The sequence below is a fragment of the Aspergillus alliaceus genome (genome assembly GCF_009176365.1).
Source record: "Aspergillus alliaceus strain CBS 536.65 unplaced genomic scaffold BDW43scaffold_2, whole genome shotgun sequence".
Classification (NCBI taxonomy): Eukaryota; Fungi; Ascomycota; class Eurotiomycetes; order Eurotiales; family Aspergillaceae; genus Aspergillus; species Aspergillus alliaceus.
In genome coordinates this window covers 135,999-151,327 of record NW_022474685.1, presented here as the reverse complement: position 1 = coordinate 151,327, position 15,329 = coordinate 135,999, and the positions used below count along the sequence as shown (strand labels likewise).

At 49.1% G+C, this 15,329-nt stretch overlaps 5 protein-coding genes across 5 annotated transcripts in view; all 5 read right to left on the bottom strand.

The window, feature by feature from the left end:
- Positions 1-858: 858 nt before the first annotated feature.
- Positions 859-2,932, bottom strand: BDW43DRAFT_259754 (uncharacterized protein). The gene has a single exon (XM_032040121.1). The coding sequence runs from the start codon at positions 2,421-2,423 to the stop codon at positions 1,071-1,073; it is 1,353 nt and encodes a 450-aa protein (XP_031905605.1). The 5' UTR covers positions 2,424-2,932; the 3' UTR covers positions 859-1,070.
- A 1-nt stretch (position 2,933) lies between these two features.
- BDW43DRAFT_259752 (Zn(II)2Cys6 transcription factor domain-containing protein) lies at positions 2,934-4,678 on the bottom strand. Its single transcript, XM_032040120.1, has 2 exons — positions 4,559-4,678; positions 2,934-4,412 (listed from the first exon to the last, which is right to left on the bottom strand). Exons 1-2 carry the CDS (start codon positions 4,613-4,615, stop codon positions 3,063-3,065), a joined length of 1,407 nt encoding a protein of 468 aa, XP_031905604.1. The 5' UTR covers positions 4,616-4,678; the 3' UTR covers positions 2,934-3,062.
- A 112-nt stretch (positions 4,679-4,790) lies between these two features.
- On the bottom strand, positions 4,791-6,996 carry BDW43DRAFT_319124 (uncharacterized protein; the record flags this gene model as incomplete). The annotated part of the gene is made up of 11 exons (XM_032048844.1): positions 4,791-5,366; positions 5,489-5,531; positions 5,615-5,739; positions 5,833-5,940; positions 6,084-6,177; positions 6,243-6,402; positions 6,437-6,458; positions 6,521-6,581; positions 6,646-6,772; positions 6,812-6,882; positions 6,934-6,996. The coding sequence occupies 11 exons, from the start codon at positions 6,994-6,996 to the stop codon at positions 5,068-5,070; spliced, it is 1,173 nt and encodes a 390-aa protein (XP_031905603.1). The 3' UTR covers positions 4,791-5,067.
- A 5,370-nt stretch (positions 6,997-12,366) lies between these two features.
- BDW43DRAFT_319118 (uncharacterized protein) lies at positions 12,367-14,148 on the bottom strand (the record flags this gene model as incomplete). Its single annotated transcript, XM_032048843.1, has 2 exons — positions 12,367-13,913; positions 13,980-14,148. 2 exons carry the CDS (start codon positions 14,146-14,148, stop codon positions 12,901-12,903), a joined length of 1,182 nt encoding a protein of 393 aa, XP_031905602.1. The 3' UTR covers positions 12,367-12,900.
- A 648-nt stretch (positions 14,149-14,796) lies between these two features.
- Positions 14,797-15,329, bottom strand: part of BDW43DRAFT_68437 (NACHT and WD repeat domain-containing protein) — a 3,808-nt gene continuing 3,275 nt past the window's right edge. The window contains exon 4 of the mRNA XM_032050385.1: positions 14,797-15,329. Within this exon, the coding sequence (XP_031905601.1) occupies positions 14,867-15,329 (463 nt within the window). The 3' untranslated portion in view covers positions 14,797-14,866.

Sequence of the window (15,329 nt, the reverse complement as noted above, 5' to 3'; positions counted from 1 at the left end):
TGACCGTCTCATGTAGCCTGAAAAGAGAACGACTAATACTATTAGACATTTCACCATAACTCGGGATATGTACAGCTATTCTACAAAGCGGCTTGGTCGAGGCGTAGCTGCCGATGGCCTTTGGGATTCTGGTCGCTCCTCTCCATGGCTGTTTGATACAATAGGGGGGTTTTGACCAAACCAGACGCCAGATATATGCTCTCGGGAAGTCCGGCGATGGTGCAGTGGCAGGCTTGGCCCTGGCCACCGAACTCGAGATCGAGACCCAGTAGAACCCCCCCCCCCCCCCAGCAGGGGTTTCGCAGCCCTAGATGTATCCTCCCGGAACATTGGGTGAGCTTTTTGCTATTTGATTCTGTTCCATCTGTTCATGTATTTCACCCTTGGTTGCCTCTATCTGTCCTTATGTGCCGTTGTTTTTCTGGTTAATTTTGGAAGAGAGCTAGGCGAGTTTCTCGCGTTGATGAGTCTTCACAACTCTCCATCCAGACGAAGCCTCAGGCCGTCAACTCATGGCATCAAATCATCAACCACTAACTCCTTTAAGTGGGTCCAGTCAGAGGCAAACTTATGGTTTTCAGATATAATGTACCTTCGTATGTGATTCCTAAATAAGGGTTTAACTGACTTTATACTAAGTACGGAGTATATGATACTACCACTCTATACAGATAATATAGGCTACCTATAGTGGTCCGTGGTACGGAAATCCCCACCTGCCGAACCTCAGCAAATCCCTCTGACTGGCTATTAATGCATTCAAGTGCCTGGTTAAGGGACTTGGCAGTGTGGCTGTGCAGTGAGCTTTATATATGTCGGCTCATCCCTTACTTCAACTGATGTTTCGTAGAAAACACATTCTAATCGTACTTCTGACACTCGGTTCCTATGGTCTACGCGACTGAGGTTTACATTGTATCAACATGAACAGACTAAATGTTTGCCGCGTTCTACAAGGGGTCTACTAAATTGAATACAAACTGTCAAATTGGCAATGGTCATAACTCATGAATGCTGATAAAGCAATCAAACTAACCGCACAGATTGAATTGCAGAGCCTCGCTGTACATCTATCGCATGGCGGCTCGTTGCATCGTTCGATCGGCTGCCAGGACGCGATATACCCGCATCAAATCCTCCATCGAGGCCAGGGTATCTGGATGTTCCTTCCCGAGGACCACCTCTCTGGCGCGGACGGTCTGCTCTGCCACCTTCTCCGCGTCATTCCATCTCCCCTGTGATTGATAGATGGCTCCGAGATTTGCCAAGGTGGTGAGGGTATGGGGGTGGGCCTCACCGAGGGACTTGCGCATCAACTGCAGCACCTGCAGCGTCAGCCGTTCCGCTTGCGGCGACCGACCCTGATGCTGATACGTCAAGGCCATATTCGCCATCGACGTCAGGGTTAACGGATGGTCCTCGCCTAAGTGCCTCCGCATCGTTGTCATGGCCTTGGTCCCCAGACGCGCAGCGTCCGCCAAACGTCCCTGACACCGATATGTGGCCGCAAGGTTATCCGCTGCCATCAGCGTCTGCGGATGATCCTCCCCGAGCACAACCTTACTATTCTCCAAGACCTTCATCTCGAGCTCCTCCGCCTCCTCCCATCGACCGGAGTCCCGGTACGTGGTCGCCAGATTCGCCATCGAGGTAAGCGTTAGAGGATTTCTGCGCCCCAAACGAGCGACTCTAACCTCCAGCACCGACGACTCCAGCCTAACAGCCTCGTCTAACCTCCCCTGCTCGCGAAATGTGACCGCCAAATTGGATTTCCACGTCAAGGTACTCGCGTGTTCGACGCCCAGGATCTCCTCACACCGTTCCACCACGCGTCGCTCCAAGCGCTCGGCATCCTCATACCGCCCCAGACTCGTATATGTGGCAGCCAAATTCCCTATTGAACTCAACGTGGACGGATCCTGCTCGCCCAGCGTCCGTCCCTTGACCTCCAATAATTGCAACTCCAGCGCCTCGGCCTCACTAAATAACCCCTGTTTACTGTACGCCGATGCTAGATTCGACATCGCCGTTAATGTCTGCGGATGTTCCTCGCCCAGTATCCGTCTCCGGGCAGCTGTGACACGTCGGCCCAACTCCGCTGCGTCGGCCCACCGCCCTTGACCCCAGTACGCCGAGGCAAGGTTACTCATGGCTGTTAGCGTCGACTGGTTCTCTGGCCCCAGAAGGGCTATCCGCGCGTCGACGACGAGTTTCCCGATGTCGGCGGCGGCGTTCCATTGCCCGTGTTCGAGGAAGGTGACGACGAGAGCGCCGAAGGTTTGGGCGGCTGTGATGGCGTCATCGGGGGAGATTTTGGCGATGGCGGAGTTGAGGAGATCGGATTCATCGGTTTGACCGCGGGATTCGTAGGAGGTGGAAATGGCGGAGATGGCGGTTAGGAGGGAGCCATTCGAGGTGTCCATCGATTTCTGATATCCCAGCGATAATGGGGGGAGGAAAAGATGGGAAGAATGGATTCGTCTTCAAAATGGGGGAGAATCAATAAACTACGCCAAGACAGTAACTCCCGGTACAGATAGAAAAAAGAAACGCAAACTACTCGTTGGACAGAGATGTTTGTTCGCCCGGTTCTCGGAATGGTTGATAACGTTTGGTAGTAGTTAAAAGGGTATGACACCATCTGTAGTCCCGTAAGGCTAAGTTGAAGGGTATAAGGGTCACCTGCTCACTACCTGGTTCTCAGTCATTTCATTTGTTTTCCTTTCCCTTTTTCCCAGTCACGGCCGTTCGCGGCTCCAGGTAAAAATAGTCCTTCCTTCCCTTCTTCCCCACTGTGTCAGCCCTACTAGGCTATCGCTGTCTCTGGTCATTGGTGAGACCGAAGCCTGGTGGACCTGGCGGTCAGGCAACCATATTCTGACCAATCAGCTGTGAGATAATATGCGGAGGTGACTAAGCAGTGCACGCTTTGTGTTTGGATTATGTCATCATGTATTGTCACGCACTAGTTAGTTATATGGACTATATATATAAGATAAACAATTGAATGTTCAACCAAAAAGAAGTAAATGTAGAAAACACCATCTCGCATATATCCTCATTCATGCTCGAATTCCCAACATCCCCATCGACATCGCTATCCGATCCATCCAGTCCTCATTCCCACTCGGATGAATTTGATACGAATCTCGCAGATACTCCGGATCAAACCGAACCTGCCACTCCTGAGCATTTGCATCCAACCCACTCCATGGATGAGGTGACTGCAGACCGGACGTCTCAACCTCAGACCACAAAGCCTGGCCATACGCCCGTCGCTGGAGGTCCGCACTCAGCAGAGAAATGAGTTGATTGAGTAGCGAAATACCTAATCGCATACCATATAGCGAAGACTGCGCAAACGGATCCACAAAGTCCCAAGGGATGGGGCCAACAAATTGCTGCCAAGCGAGAATAGAAGCCTGGCGTTGATGGACGATCGCGTATTGTAGCTGTGTCTGGAGATGGTGAAGCTGGTCTCGACCGCGGACGATGTGCGACATCAATTCGGCCTTTGCCTCGGTATGCCCATGCTGATCGATAAGCCTATGTGTTTCGACCAGCCAGCCCGGACAGGAGGAGATCTCGATGAAAGCCCGATCAACAATCAACCCCAGCTCGCTCCGCTTCGGACCTCGACTTTCGATATCCGCCAGCTCACCCAGAAAATCCCTCCACAACGGCTCGCCGAGAAAACAGTGCTCCCCGCGAATCAAAGCATCCGCGACTAGGAATGAGCGACAGGATTTCAATAATGTCAATCCAAACCCTGCCCGATGGACCTCGGTTCCCCGCACCTGGATCATGGTCGCCAGACCGCGCGTGTGCGTCAGCCACGACGCCCCCGTGATCCCGTCTACCATCTCGTACATAGTCAACAAAATCCCAGAGGCAAGCGCCTCCTCCGTACCGGCAAATTTGGGATGTCGAACCACCCCAGCCAGGTAATTCAGCGCCCGGCTATACATGTGTCTACTGCAGGTGACCTTGTTCATGTCCCGATACTTGCGACCAATGAAAACAGTGGCCAGGGCGCGGTAAGCCCAGACCAGCGACTGGGGCACGGTGAGGAGCGGGCGCCTTGCATAGTCGATCCAGTTAACCTCGACGCGCTTCCCGCAAGAGGCGAACTGAGCGGGGAAACTGGTGAGCAGGAACGTGCAGAAGACTTCCTTCTGTTGCAGGTCTAGGGCCGCGGCCGCTAGATTCGGCTCCACCCGTTCGTCGATGCTTGTCTGGCGCGCTCGGGCCAGAAGAGCATCCTTGACAGTTTGGGACTGGACGCCGGTGTTTCGCTGGTCCTTTTGGATGGAGCCGGTGGTTTGGTGGAGGAATTTCCAGCGTTTCTCGTAGCCGGGACACTGGAGGTTGCGTCTTGTGCATTGGTTGCAGGATGGTTGCGTGAGGTCGCACTATTGCATTTACTCCCCTCGTTAGATGATATCCATTCTTTACGCATGAAATACAGTCTCTTTTCGGTCCTAGGAATGCAGGGATCCTATTCCCGGTATGCGCGCCAAAACAAGAGGCTTGACACCATCCGACTAGACGTACTAACCTTCACCCGTCTCTGTAGGCACGTCCGACACGCCTTGCTCTTCGGAACTCCGACCATGCTTTTTTAATCTATCCGACACGACGATCCGGATGAAATGTGTGCGGTAGTTGACGTGTTCCTGGATATTAGCTGGAAGCGGAATCATGCTGAGAATACGACAGCGGATGTGGGTCCTTTGACATGATCTTTCCTTTGCCCAGACTCACTCTACCTGATCTAGCATAGATTGACATGTCTCGGTATTAGCATTGGATGAGAATACGAGGTCCACCCTGGCTAGGGTATGGTTGGTTGGACCCTGAGATATAACTGAACAGATACCATGGTAAGCACACGGAGGATTTCTGGAGTTATTAATCGTCGTTGATTTAAGCTCTTGGGTCCGTTTATTTTTTAATTTTTTTTTTCTTTCAGGTTGTTCCCCATGTAATGATACTTAGGTCGCGATCAGATTCAATCTTAAAAGATCCTTTTTCGGGAGTATACCGTAGTCAAAACAGCATGGTCACCTAAGATACATTTATCGCAGGAACACTATCCTCTCCCGGCACGTCAATCTCAATAATAGGCCCGCTATACACGTGCCGACCGTGGACCGTATACCAGGCTAACCGGATGATTAGCTCTCCCCCGAGCATTGCGATCGACCAGTTCATATTCTCTGCTGTGACTAACAGAGAATTAGGGAAGAAAGAAAAGAAGATGGCGATGAGGAGAAAGTCCATGGATGAGAAATTGACCAAGAGGCCGAGGCGACCGCGGCGCCATGGGCCGTATGGGTTCGGGTCTCCCTTGATCTTTTTCGTCACTAGCAGTGTGATGGGGATCATGTAGGATGAGAAGAGACCGGCAGTTGTGAGGGAGACGAAGGCGTTAAAGGTAGTCGTTGAGCCGACGCTAATTACGCAGATGCAGGCGTGATTAGGGCACAGAGGCAGATGGCGCGTAGGGGGAGGGCCGAACCTGGGTTGACCTGCAATAGAGCCATCGTGGTTAGCGTGGTGGTCAGGACATACGGGCAGACATCCGAATTCACAGCATAAATGACCGATATACGTGAGAAAAGAAGTCGGAGAAGGGTAGCGCTCTGTTTCGGGCCAATGCCCATGTCAGGCGCGACGTCGAGGCCAGGAATCCGAAGGACGCGCAGATGGACAGAGCGATGGGCATAGCCGCCATAACTGACGTCCCCGCGTGTGACTAGGTGGCATTGAACAAGACCTTGATGAATCCGTAGCCAGGAGCGCTGCTTAGGGCTGTGTTGTCCATATCACAGAGGCAGAACAAGAACGCAAGCACAATGGCAAACCCGAGAGTACGATTTATGACAGCGCAGATCATAGTCCATGGAACGATGGTGGAGGCATTGACTACCTCTTCAGCTGTATATTTCTCAGCAGGAAGACATCAGCGGTAGTATATCATGGTGCAATACTCACATATATGGCAGGGACCAATCATAGCCTACCGGACGCATCTTAAATTAGTTTTATCCCCTGTGCCTGGAAGGGATAAATGGATATACCAATGAAAGGTAGATTTGTCCCCATCAATCCGATCAGCCAGGTGAGGCCGGCACTGCTCCACCTAGAGCTATTGATAAAGGTCTCAAACACAAACTCGGTGTTTTAGTGTGGTGCTAGGTATACAAGTGGTATCAAGATTGCAAAGAATCCCATCGTACGTAGAATAAAATCAAGCCCCCTACTTTCGGTAGTACTCTTGCGCCGACGGAATTCATCCCCACGCAGACCAATGATGCTGCAAACATCAAGGCTCCGTGCCATTGTTTGTGGTCATAGCTAGGGTAATTCAATACTAACAGACCTTGGGTGACTGTCACGCTGAAGTAGACCCCGACGGGGAGTATTAGCTCACCATCTGATCATATCGACCCATCCTGCGGGATAGTATCTCAGTCTGCGAGCAAGTGGCTCACGTCCGGTTGGTAAATAAGTATACCGGTGATCCAGCTCAAAAAGACAGCGTAACATTTGGGAGCCAGCATGGACACCCAGTGATACTGACTGGCTGAAGTTGGTGCCCTAGACCTATCAGCTCCTGGTTTTACATCCTCGACGACCTACTTCCATGGAGGCCATCTCTGCCAATGAGGCCGCTGTCACCAGAGCGCCAAACCAACAAAAGATATATCCGTACACCAATGTCGCTGGGCCTCCATCAAACATAGCGGTCGGGTTCGCAATGCCAGAACTATTAGCACGGAGCCAGTATATGAATGTAGGCACTTACGTTAATACAGCTTCCCAGGTACGCATCATGGTTGTCATAAAACTTAACTTAGATAGGAAGCCGAAGTTTCTCTAGCCCGGTCAGTTCTAGCTGTTGTTCAATAGTCGACATGATTGACCAACGTGTAGTCGCTGCTTCTTACCATGTCGGGCCATGTCCGCTTCGTCACGGCCTTTGTGACCCATAGCGTCCAGCTCCCCCGACTCCTATACAAGCATCTAGCCATACTTGAACCCCATCTTGAGAGTTATATTCTAGCAACACAATGTTTGCGACACACTGTACCGGATATGTTAATGATCTTGATTGGGGAATCCAAAAACGGGTGATCAGGTCAATCGCAGGATTTGGAGGCGGGTGATGAGCAGAACTTTTCCTAGAGTTGTGGCTAAAATCAATAATATGTATAACGCATACTGCCAGGCGAGCCCGCTCAGTACGAATATAGATTAGTATCATACGAGAGAGGCATTTTAGATGTAAGGATCAGGTAACCGGGGAAAGTTTACCTAGGACCCATTAACTAGAGAGATGAAGTATGTCTAGTGCCTACAGCGACCTACTTTGAGTGTATGGCTCTCGGTTTGCTTGGAGGATTTTTATAGTTAATAACCAAAGGCTACATCGGTTTGCCTCTGTTCATGGTGCTCAAAAACCCGGTGCTTGCTTGGTACGTTGCAATCAAAATCCCAACATGAGCTCAATCGTTGACTTCTCTCGCCATCTTATCTACCCACCAAGCCAGCTGGACAAATCTACAGAGGTACTAGCTCGCCACCTCCTTTCGAAAATCTCACCCCTCAATACTCAATCCATCCTCATAGCTCCTTTCATCCACAGGAAGTCTTTGAAAAGACCGTGGACTCCCAAGCCCGAACGTGGAGGGTACAGCCTTTAGAACAGTTGCCTCTTTGGCACCGTGCTGCGAAGCCTTGGATATACTGTCCATTTCGTTGGGGAAGAGTAAACAAGACCGCACAGCATAGATCAGCCTCCGAAACTGGGATAGTTCCTAAATTTGGTGGCTGGTACGAGCACCTTTTCATATATTAACCTTCTGCCCAGCTCCAATACAACATTAAATACTCACTAATTCGAAAGCGCTCACGTAGGAGCCATGTGGTAAACACTGTGACTACTGGGGAGTCTAAGTATCTTTTAGACATGGGATTTGGCTGCAGTGGACCACACCAGCCAGTTCCTTTGACCCCAAACTATACATTCCACAATCTCGGGGACTACAATGGGTGTCTGGCGCATTCAGGCCCATCTCGCAGCACACTAGTTCAGGCCAATTCCTCTGGAGCTACGAGATTCGTAGTAGGGACGGGCCTTGGATCCCTGATTATTGCTTTACCGAGACAGACTTTCTTGTTCCGGGAATTTGTTTGAGCGCTAGCCAGGATAGTTGCTTCGCCTTCCGTGTATTCTATGTACGGATGCTCATAGATAAGGCAGGACATAGGCTGGTCGGAGTCTTTGACTTGGTTAATATTACCCTCAAACGATGCCTGGCCGCGGCTTCTGATTTGCTGGAAACGTTCGCATCCGATTATGAGCGGGTGGCGACGCTCTATAAGCATTTTAACATTGTTATTCCACAGTTGGACTGAGAGGGAATTTGTCATACAATTGCGGAGATTTTATTAAACGGAATTGGTGGAGTGATACCATCCTTCCTGTGGGGATTTCTGCTTGCTTTCCCAATTATCCATCCGTCTGACCATTTATTTCTTCTACAGTTTGTTGCGCCATTTGCTAGCCGAGGTCCCAGTTTATAAATTCAAAACAGGGGATTCTCTACAGGGGTACTGCTTGTGACTGCACAGGGCCACTATCCATAGACCCGGCCCGGGCTCCGTTTGGAAGGATTTCTCACATTATGTGACTAGCGTGACCGAGCTATTATCAAGTTCAGCCAACTTGTCAAGCCTAGGTTACATTGCATGAAACACGGCGCGCCATAGAGGGCGGTTGCGAATCGTTGGTTTGACCACGGAGCAGTATCCTTGTAAGTGTAGGATAAGAACAGAATTGGCCCCTGTAACAGTATCCACAGTCCAATATAGGACACAGATCTAGGATACATGACCTATCACGCTATATCTAGTATGTCTCTTGACGATCATCCACAGCAGTTTGGAGTGGACATACTGCCCAGGCTGTTAAGCCGGCCACATCTGATTCTTAGCCTCCGTGTCTCTCGACAAGGAATACGGCTCCTGTGTCAGCGGACACTTTCTGGGATAGCTTTACAACCTTGCCAGTTGATACATAACTAGGAATATCTTTGGATTTAGTGCATTCCTGTGGTTTTAATGGCCTTTGATTTGTCCGCGGAGGATCCGGTTGCTGAAGTCAATGCTTTCTCTGACTGACAAGACTATCGATCCCTTGGCCTGTGGTAAGAGTTTGAAAACGCACATCACTCTAGGTTATAGCACTATTCAAGATGCCCTCATGTGCTCTTTGAATTGTTCATCGCATTCTCACAGTTTCGCACAGAAGCCGTTCTCTCGATAAGATTTCAACTGAGCGAAATGAGAAACTATGGTGGGACAACCGCACCCAGTCAGGAAGATGGGATCGCGACCGCAACCCTCTGTATGATGGTGATGATGGTACTAGCTGTGTTAACATGTCTCGCATTTCGTTTTTACGATGGTTGAGCCTTGCAACGGGATGATGGCACAATATTCCATGCTCTTGTATATTCTCTCTTGGGTAACATTTCACGGTGAACTGTTTACAAATATTACAGATCTTGAGTGTGGCCCAATCGATTGTTATCTTAATAGGGACACAGCATGGTCCCGGAAGGCCTGAAGCATCTCTCAACGAACAACAAGTAGTGGTCGCGGAAAAGGTTGGTTTCTAATTAGGATAGTCCCTTCACGGCTACGGTCTTGACCGGTTTATGATCACTAATAGGATTTATATGCACCTGATATCCTCTATGCCTTGTGCATAAGCCTGGCAAAGCTGTCTGTCCTTCAGCTCTTGCGGAGACTCGCAGTTGACAAATGGCACCGACGAGTGGCTCATTGGTCCTTGATCACCGTGATTATGTGGACTATCCCAATGTTTTACAGCCTCGTGTTTCTGGGTGGAGCAAGTTCTCACTGGGATACTAGAAATTCCTCATGTATTAATGTGGTGCGCAGTGATAGTAAATCCTTTTGACCTGAAATTGCTCTGTGTTGAGCTTCAATATCAATACATGATTACATGGCTAACATACGTTACCATAGTTTGTCTTTTGGGTGGCCGTATCCCTGATCGATCTCTTAACTGAAATTGTTATCTGCATTCTTCCTGTCTACATGGCTAAGCCTATTCAACTTTTTTTTTTTTTTTGGAAAGAAAGCCACTGTCGTTGTGGCATTTCTCTTTCGTGCTGTGTGAGCCAAATCCCGTGACTTTTATTACTCCAGGTAATGAAGGTTATGGAATGTCGGATTCGAAACAATAATCGCCACTCCATGTGTGCTATGCAATACTATCATGAGCGCCTGTAGCCCCTGCTTGAAACCCACTTTAGACGCTTTCGATAGTGGCATGTTGAATGTGGCATTGCAACAAACCAGCGGCGCCGATAGCTACAGTGATTCATACGTCTTGGGCGGCTTCCGAAGAGCCACCAAGATATCTACTGGTTGGTCGCGCTATGGCGAGGATTAATCGGTTCTCGGCTCGTCCGCAGCTGCTCTTGCCGTTGGCCCTCCTGGACGGCCATTCGCCAACGACGAGTTTGCTAATCCGTTGATAATTCAAGGAACGGACCAACGGAGCATTAGGGGTTGGGTGTGTTGGTTACAATAGTGGGCTCATTGTGGAAAAGAAACGTGGCGTTAGTATGGCAAGTCAACATCTTCGATAAATCTCACCCAGAAGTTGCTTGTTTGTTCCTTTAGCGCATTGTCATAATTGCTTTATGTGGCATATAATAGACTCTGATACTACCCATCCTCATGCATCCCGAGACTTTTGGCCATTCATTTCATTGACAATATCATTGGCAGTAATCAGAAACACAGCGCACCCATACCATCCAACTCACAGCCTAACCGAAAGCTCTTTCGTAACGGAATTGTAATCCTTCCTTATTATGAAGTTAACGAGTATATCTTCAAGAATCCTCCTTTCCGGTTACCTGAATCTCCTTCCCTCAAGAACATCATCTAAATAATAGATGGCCTCATTTCCCCAGGGAACAGATATGTTTGTATACACGATCACCTGGTCCGGAAGCCCTTGCAGAACGGCGCTGTAAACGTGGGCGCAGAACTCCGCGCTGGTCTGGAAACGGGTTCCTGATACTACTTGTTCGGCGAGGTAGAAACTAGAGTCTGAATCTGAGTCGGCCATCATCTTCAGTGGTCAAGGGGGGTGCAAGACTTGGATAGATTGAGAGAAGCTGGAATAAGGTGCATTTTATAAGTGGCTTGGATCTGGTACATCGGTACATATCAGGGTCATCATGCCACACGAATGATGTCAACCGGCTTCGTTATCCCGTAAATCCTATCTCTAACTTGGGCTAGCTCTCTCTATCACAGACAGATACTCCTGCCTGTAAACTGAAGAAGATGCCCTCCACCCGGCATATTAGATGTTGGTAATCTATGAAGTACTTCTTGATGCCCTTGTCCTAGGGTCCTATTAGGTGATTAAACCGATCTCTATGCTATTGATATCGGCGCATATAGAGGAAGCGACCCGAGGAATGTGACGGCAAAGATTTCTTCGAGCGCCCTTGTGTTAAGCACAATAACAGAAAATATGAGCCCACTCAGATAGTGCAAGGTGCAGAGGCCATTCTCGATATTAATGAGCGTTAAGGTCGCCGTCATCCACATGTGGTTCCCATATAGCACCCTTCAAGTGGATCCTAAGCGGGGTGCAGCCGACAAGGACTCGGAGAGGGGCCAATAATCGAGGCACAATCTTGTCACGCACACTCAATTGACATGGACTGGTCTGGACTCTGCACTTACTGCTGACTGGGGGAAACTAAGCATCCTGCAGCACTGTCTCCCGTGTGGGGTCCGGAAGAGGACGACCGTTTGGGCCTCGCACGCAGGATCAGATATGATATCCTTAAAGATTTTCCCGGACCCAACTTCCATCCTACAGAATACCTACCCACTCGATTTCTAATTCTCAGCCTTCAGAAAGGCATGCCGCTGAAGAGTCTTCACCACATCAATGTCATGCCATGGAACGAGGATCTCTCGTCCAAGCCACTTGATGATTGAACTTTGACGAACGAACGGGACTTGCATAGAGGGGTTTGGGAGGTATTGGGAATGGATACGAGTCAGTTGGCCATTCTAATGGACAGTCAAGGAGTGCTGACCACATTCACCGGTCACTGGAATGTACTGCGATCGCATATCGACTTAAGACCGCGAGGTTCATGTAAGACGGCAGAACCAGGTAGATCATGGCGGGCGATGATAACACACATTCCAGGTTCAAAGCAGCGTTTCCCACAACCTCTTATCGGGTAGGGCATCTTTGGAATGAGCTTCTCCAACTTCAACGTCCCGGACGAGTTCCGGAGCGTTGATCTGAGCCTGTCGGAAAGTTTCTGGCTATACTGGCTTGTGGCAATTTCGCTTGAACCTAACGATGATGATGATATGATTAAGCGTTTCTTTTGCCGATGGACTTGAGCGGGTAGAAGGGCTTAGAGGGGTATTTTTTTTTTTGACAAACCCGTTACTGAGTGGGCCTCGCAGTTTAATGGATGAATTGTTTCTTAGCATGTATGAATGAAGCTTCAAGGTAGCTATCTCTGGGTTGCTAGCGCACTGTATTGGTGAGAATGATTGTGTGAAGAAACAGTTGAACGTCATGTATCAATCGGCCACTTTTGTCGTATGCCGTCATAAGTTGATTAAAATATGTAGAGCAATAGTAGATACTAGCTATATACAGTGTTGAACTGATCGATATGAATGATCATGGACTGCGCATTGCAAGACCACTTTGTAGCTGCCAAGCATGAGCGTTGAATATCTCGTGACGGACGTCGAAAGCATTATATACGCTCCATCATATGGATAGATAATCGTTAATTATTTTCATGAGCCGAAGCCAACAGTCGCAATATACGATGGTAATGCGGATGGATCTCGCTCGGCATATATATGTACCGGCGCTTTGAGGTAAAATGGTGAAGCACCAGGTACAACCAGCCGCAGATCCAGGGAGTAAACACGGGAAACAAGGCAGGTGTGGAAGGATGGGATGAAGTTCAGACGCGGCAAGGTGACTGGTACTATTAGTGGTGCTACATAGCAGTCCTCTTCCTCTTGGGTCCAATCCAAGGAGGCAATTGAGTAGGAAAATGACGGAAATTGTGATTCAGAGTAATTTTTTGGTCGGCCAAAGAAATCCTGCTTTTTCATTGGTGCATCTTCGTGAAATGTGGTAGTATAGAAGGTGGTGGCGACGAGCTGTCCTCGAAAGGACTGGAGCTGAGGCAACTCAACCTGGTCTCCTGTGATTTTGTAGCGTAGGAAAAGCGTGACTGTGATACTGACCAGACTATGCGGATCTCGTAGCGGAAGACGAAAGCTTTTCGGCGGTTGCAGAACCACGCTTAATTGACCTAATTTCTCCTTTGAGCGACTATCGTAAACGACATTATCCGCTTCTAAGGAATAGTCATTCACACTGTTCAATAAGTCTAAAGGTGGAAATTCGTCGATCGCCGGTTTGACTCGTAGCTTGATCTTCTTTACCAGCAGAATATCCCGCTTGTCGATTACGGGAATATTGCGAAAGAGAGCGGCCTGGATTGTATATAGAATTTTGCATGTTGGGGGCGCATAGTCATCCTTTAACTTGCCTCCGAGACCAGCTACGGAGGCGTCTCCAAAGCTTGGAGGAGGGCGTAAATGCGCCTGCCGAATCGCAGGGCTGGTAATTCTGTGGTTGCAGGCTTCTGGCGATAAATGGTCTGGGACCTCGAATTCAAAGGCAAACTCATATTTCTTGCGCTCCTTGAAGAGCTTCCCCGGGGGGAGACATGACTCGTCAATTAAGTACTTGAGATCCTGGAATTGTCGGTAGGCCTTCCCAGTTTGTAACGCTGTACGTTCTTCTCCTATATATAATCATTAGACATGCTGACCAAGCTGTTGGCAGTATAGCATACCTATGAATGCTATTTCGATCCCATCAATTCGTAGATCCAGATGAGCACGGACCGTGGCCACGCCTTGAATTTTATCTCCTGTTAAATGGGAGTAGAGGTAGGACTCATTTGTATTATTTTGTCCGCTCCGGAGAAATATATCCACCGAAAGAACGTCAGTTATGCTCATTCTCGGCTAGAGAAGATGGTATACGTCTGAGGTTTCTTCAAGGAGGAAGTTTCTCCCATTGTAAATTGTAAGTTGCAGATATACGGAAACTGCCAAGATTGTTGACTTCATTGCCTGCAAGAACGAGATAGTGCCCGGTCAGGGGACCTGGTCGGCATCCCGTTCGGGCCTAGCCCCTTTAGTATTGCTGAGTCATACGCTCGTATTCCAGTGACTCATCCAAGCCCAAGAACACAGGTCAGGTGTCCCTTGCCAGAAGCCACGCGCCCCCCCCCCCACTGGTCTTGGCCGACACAACGAGGCGTCTGACCTTTTCAATACTGTTACAGTGAAGTGCAAATCCAGTTTCACCGCCTCACTCTCTCTTCTTTATTCTGGGCCCCACTGCCAAGACGCTAATTAGAAAAATGAGTGCGGTTTAGAGGGCAATCCCAGCATATAGGCTTGGTGAGTCGCTCTACCAATGGGATCCTTAAGGTATAATTCTCTCGTGAAAATTATCCAATTATATGACAACCATACGGCTGGTATGACCAAAGTTTGAGAATACGCCTGACTCAGCAGCTAGCACCGTGGCGGCTATACTGTATGGATTTACCACTGCGATAGAACTAGAACCGAGTAGCACATCCTTGAAAGACATATGTCCAGATAAATTCTGTCCCCATCCCTTCTTTTGTAAAGATACTTGAAAATATACGAAGTCGGAAAACGAACATCAAGTGATATTGATTATTTCCAGAATCCTAAAAAAAGAAATCCGGCCTGACGCATGTCCCAAACCAAGTATTTTGGATTTAGTCGCTGAACAGGAAGGCCTGGCTTCAGGAGGGAGCCATAAGACCTTTTTCCCGTTTGCAGCTATCCATTCACTCTCTACAGATATCTGTGGGCCTATATTGGATGAACTAGGGGTAGGGTTGCCACAGCTGGATTGAATCTTGATCGATCCTAGGTTAGTACGGAGATAGGAGCTATCGTGCGAAAATTCGAGCCCCGTGACAACATCATCAGTGGTTAAGATTTCCTGTAGAGCGCCCGTGGCTGGATCCCAGAACCGTACTGTCTTATCTTCCGAGCCAGACGCCAGCAGCCGGCCATCGGGTGAGAAGGCTATGGACCAAACTGTGTCAGTATGGCCCTCAAGCGTCTGTAGGAGAGCGCCTGTCGCCGGGTCCCAG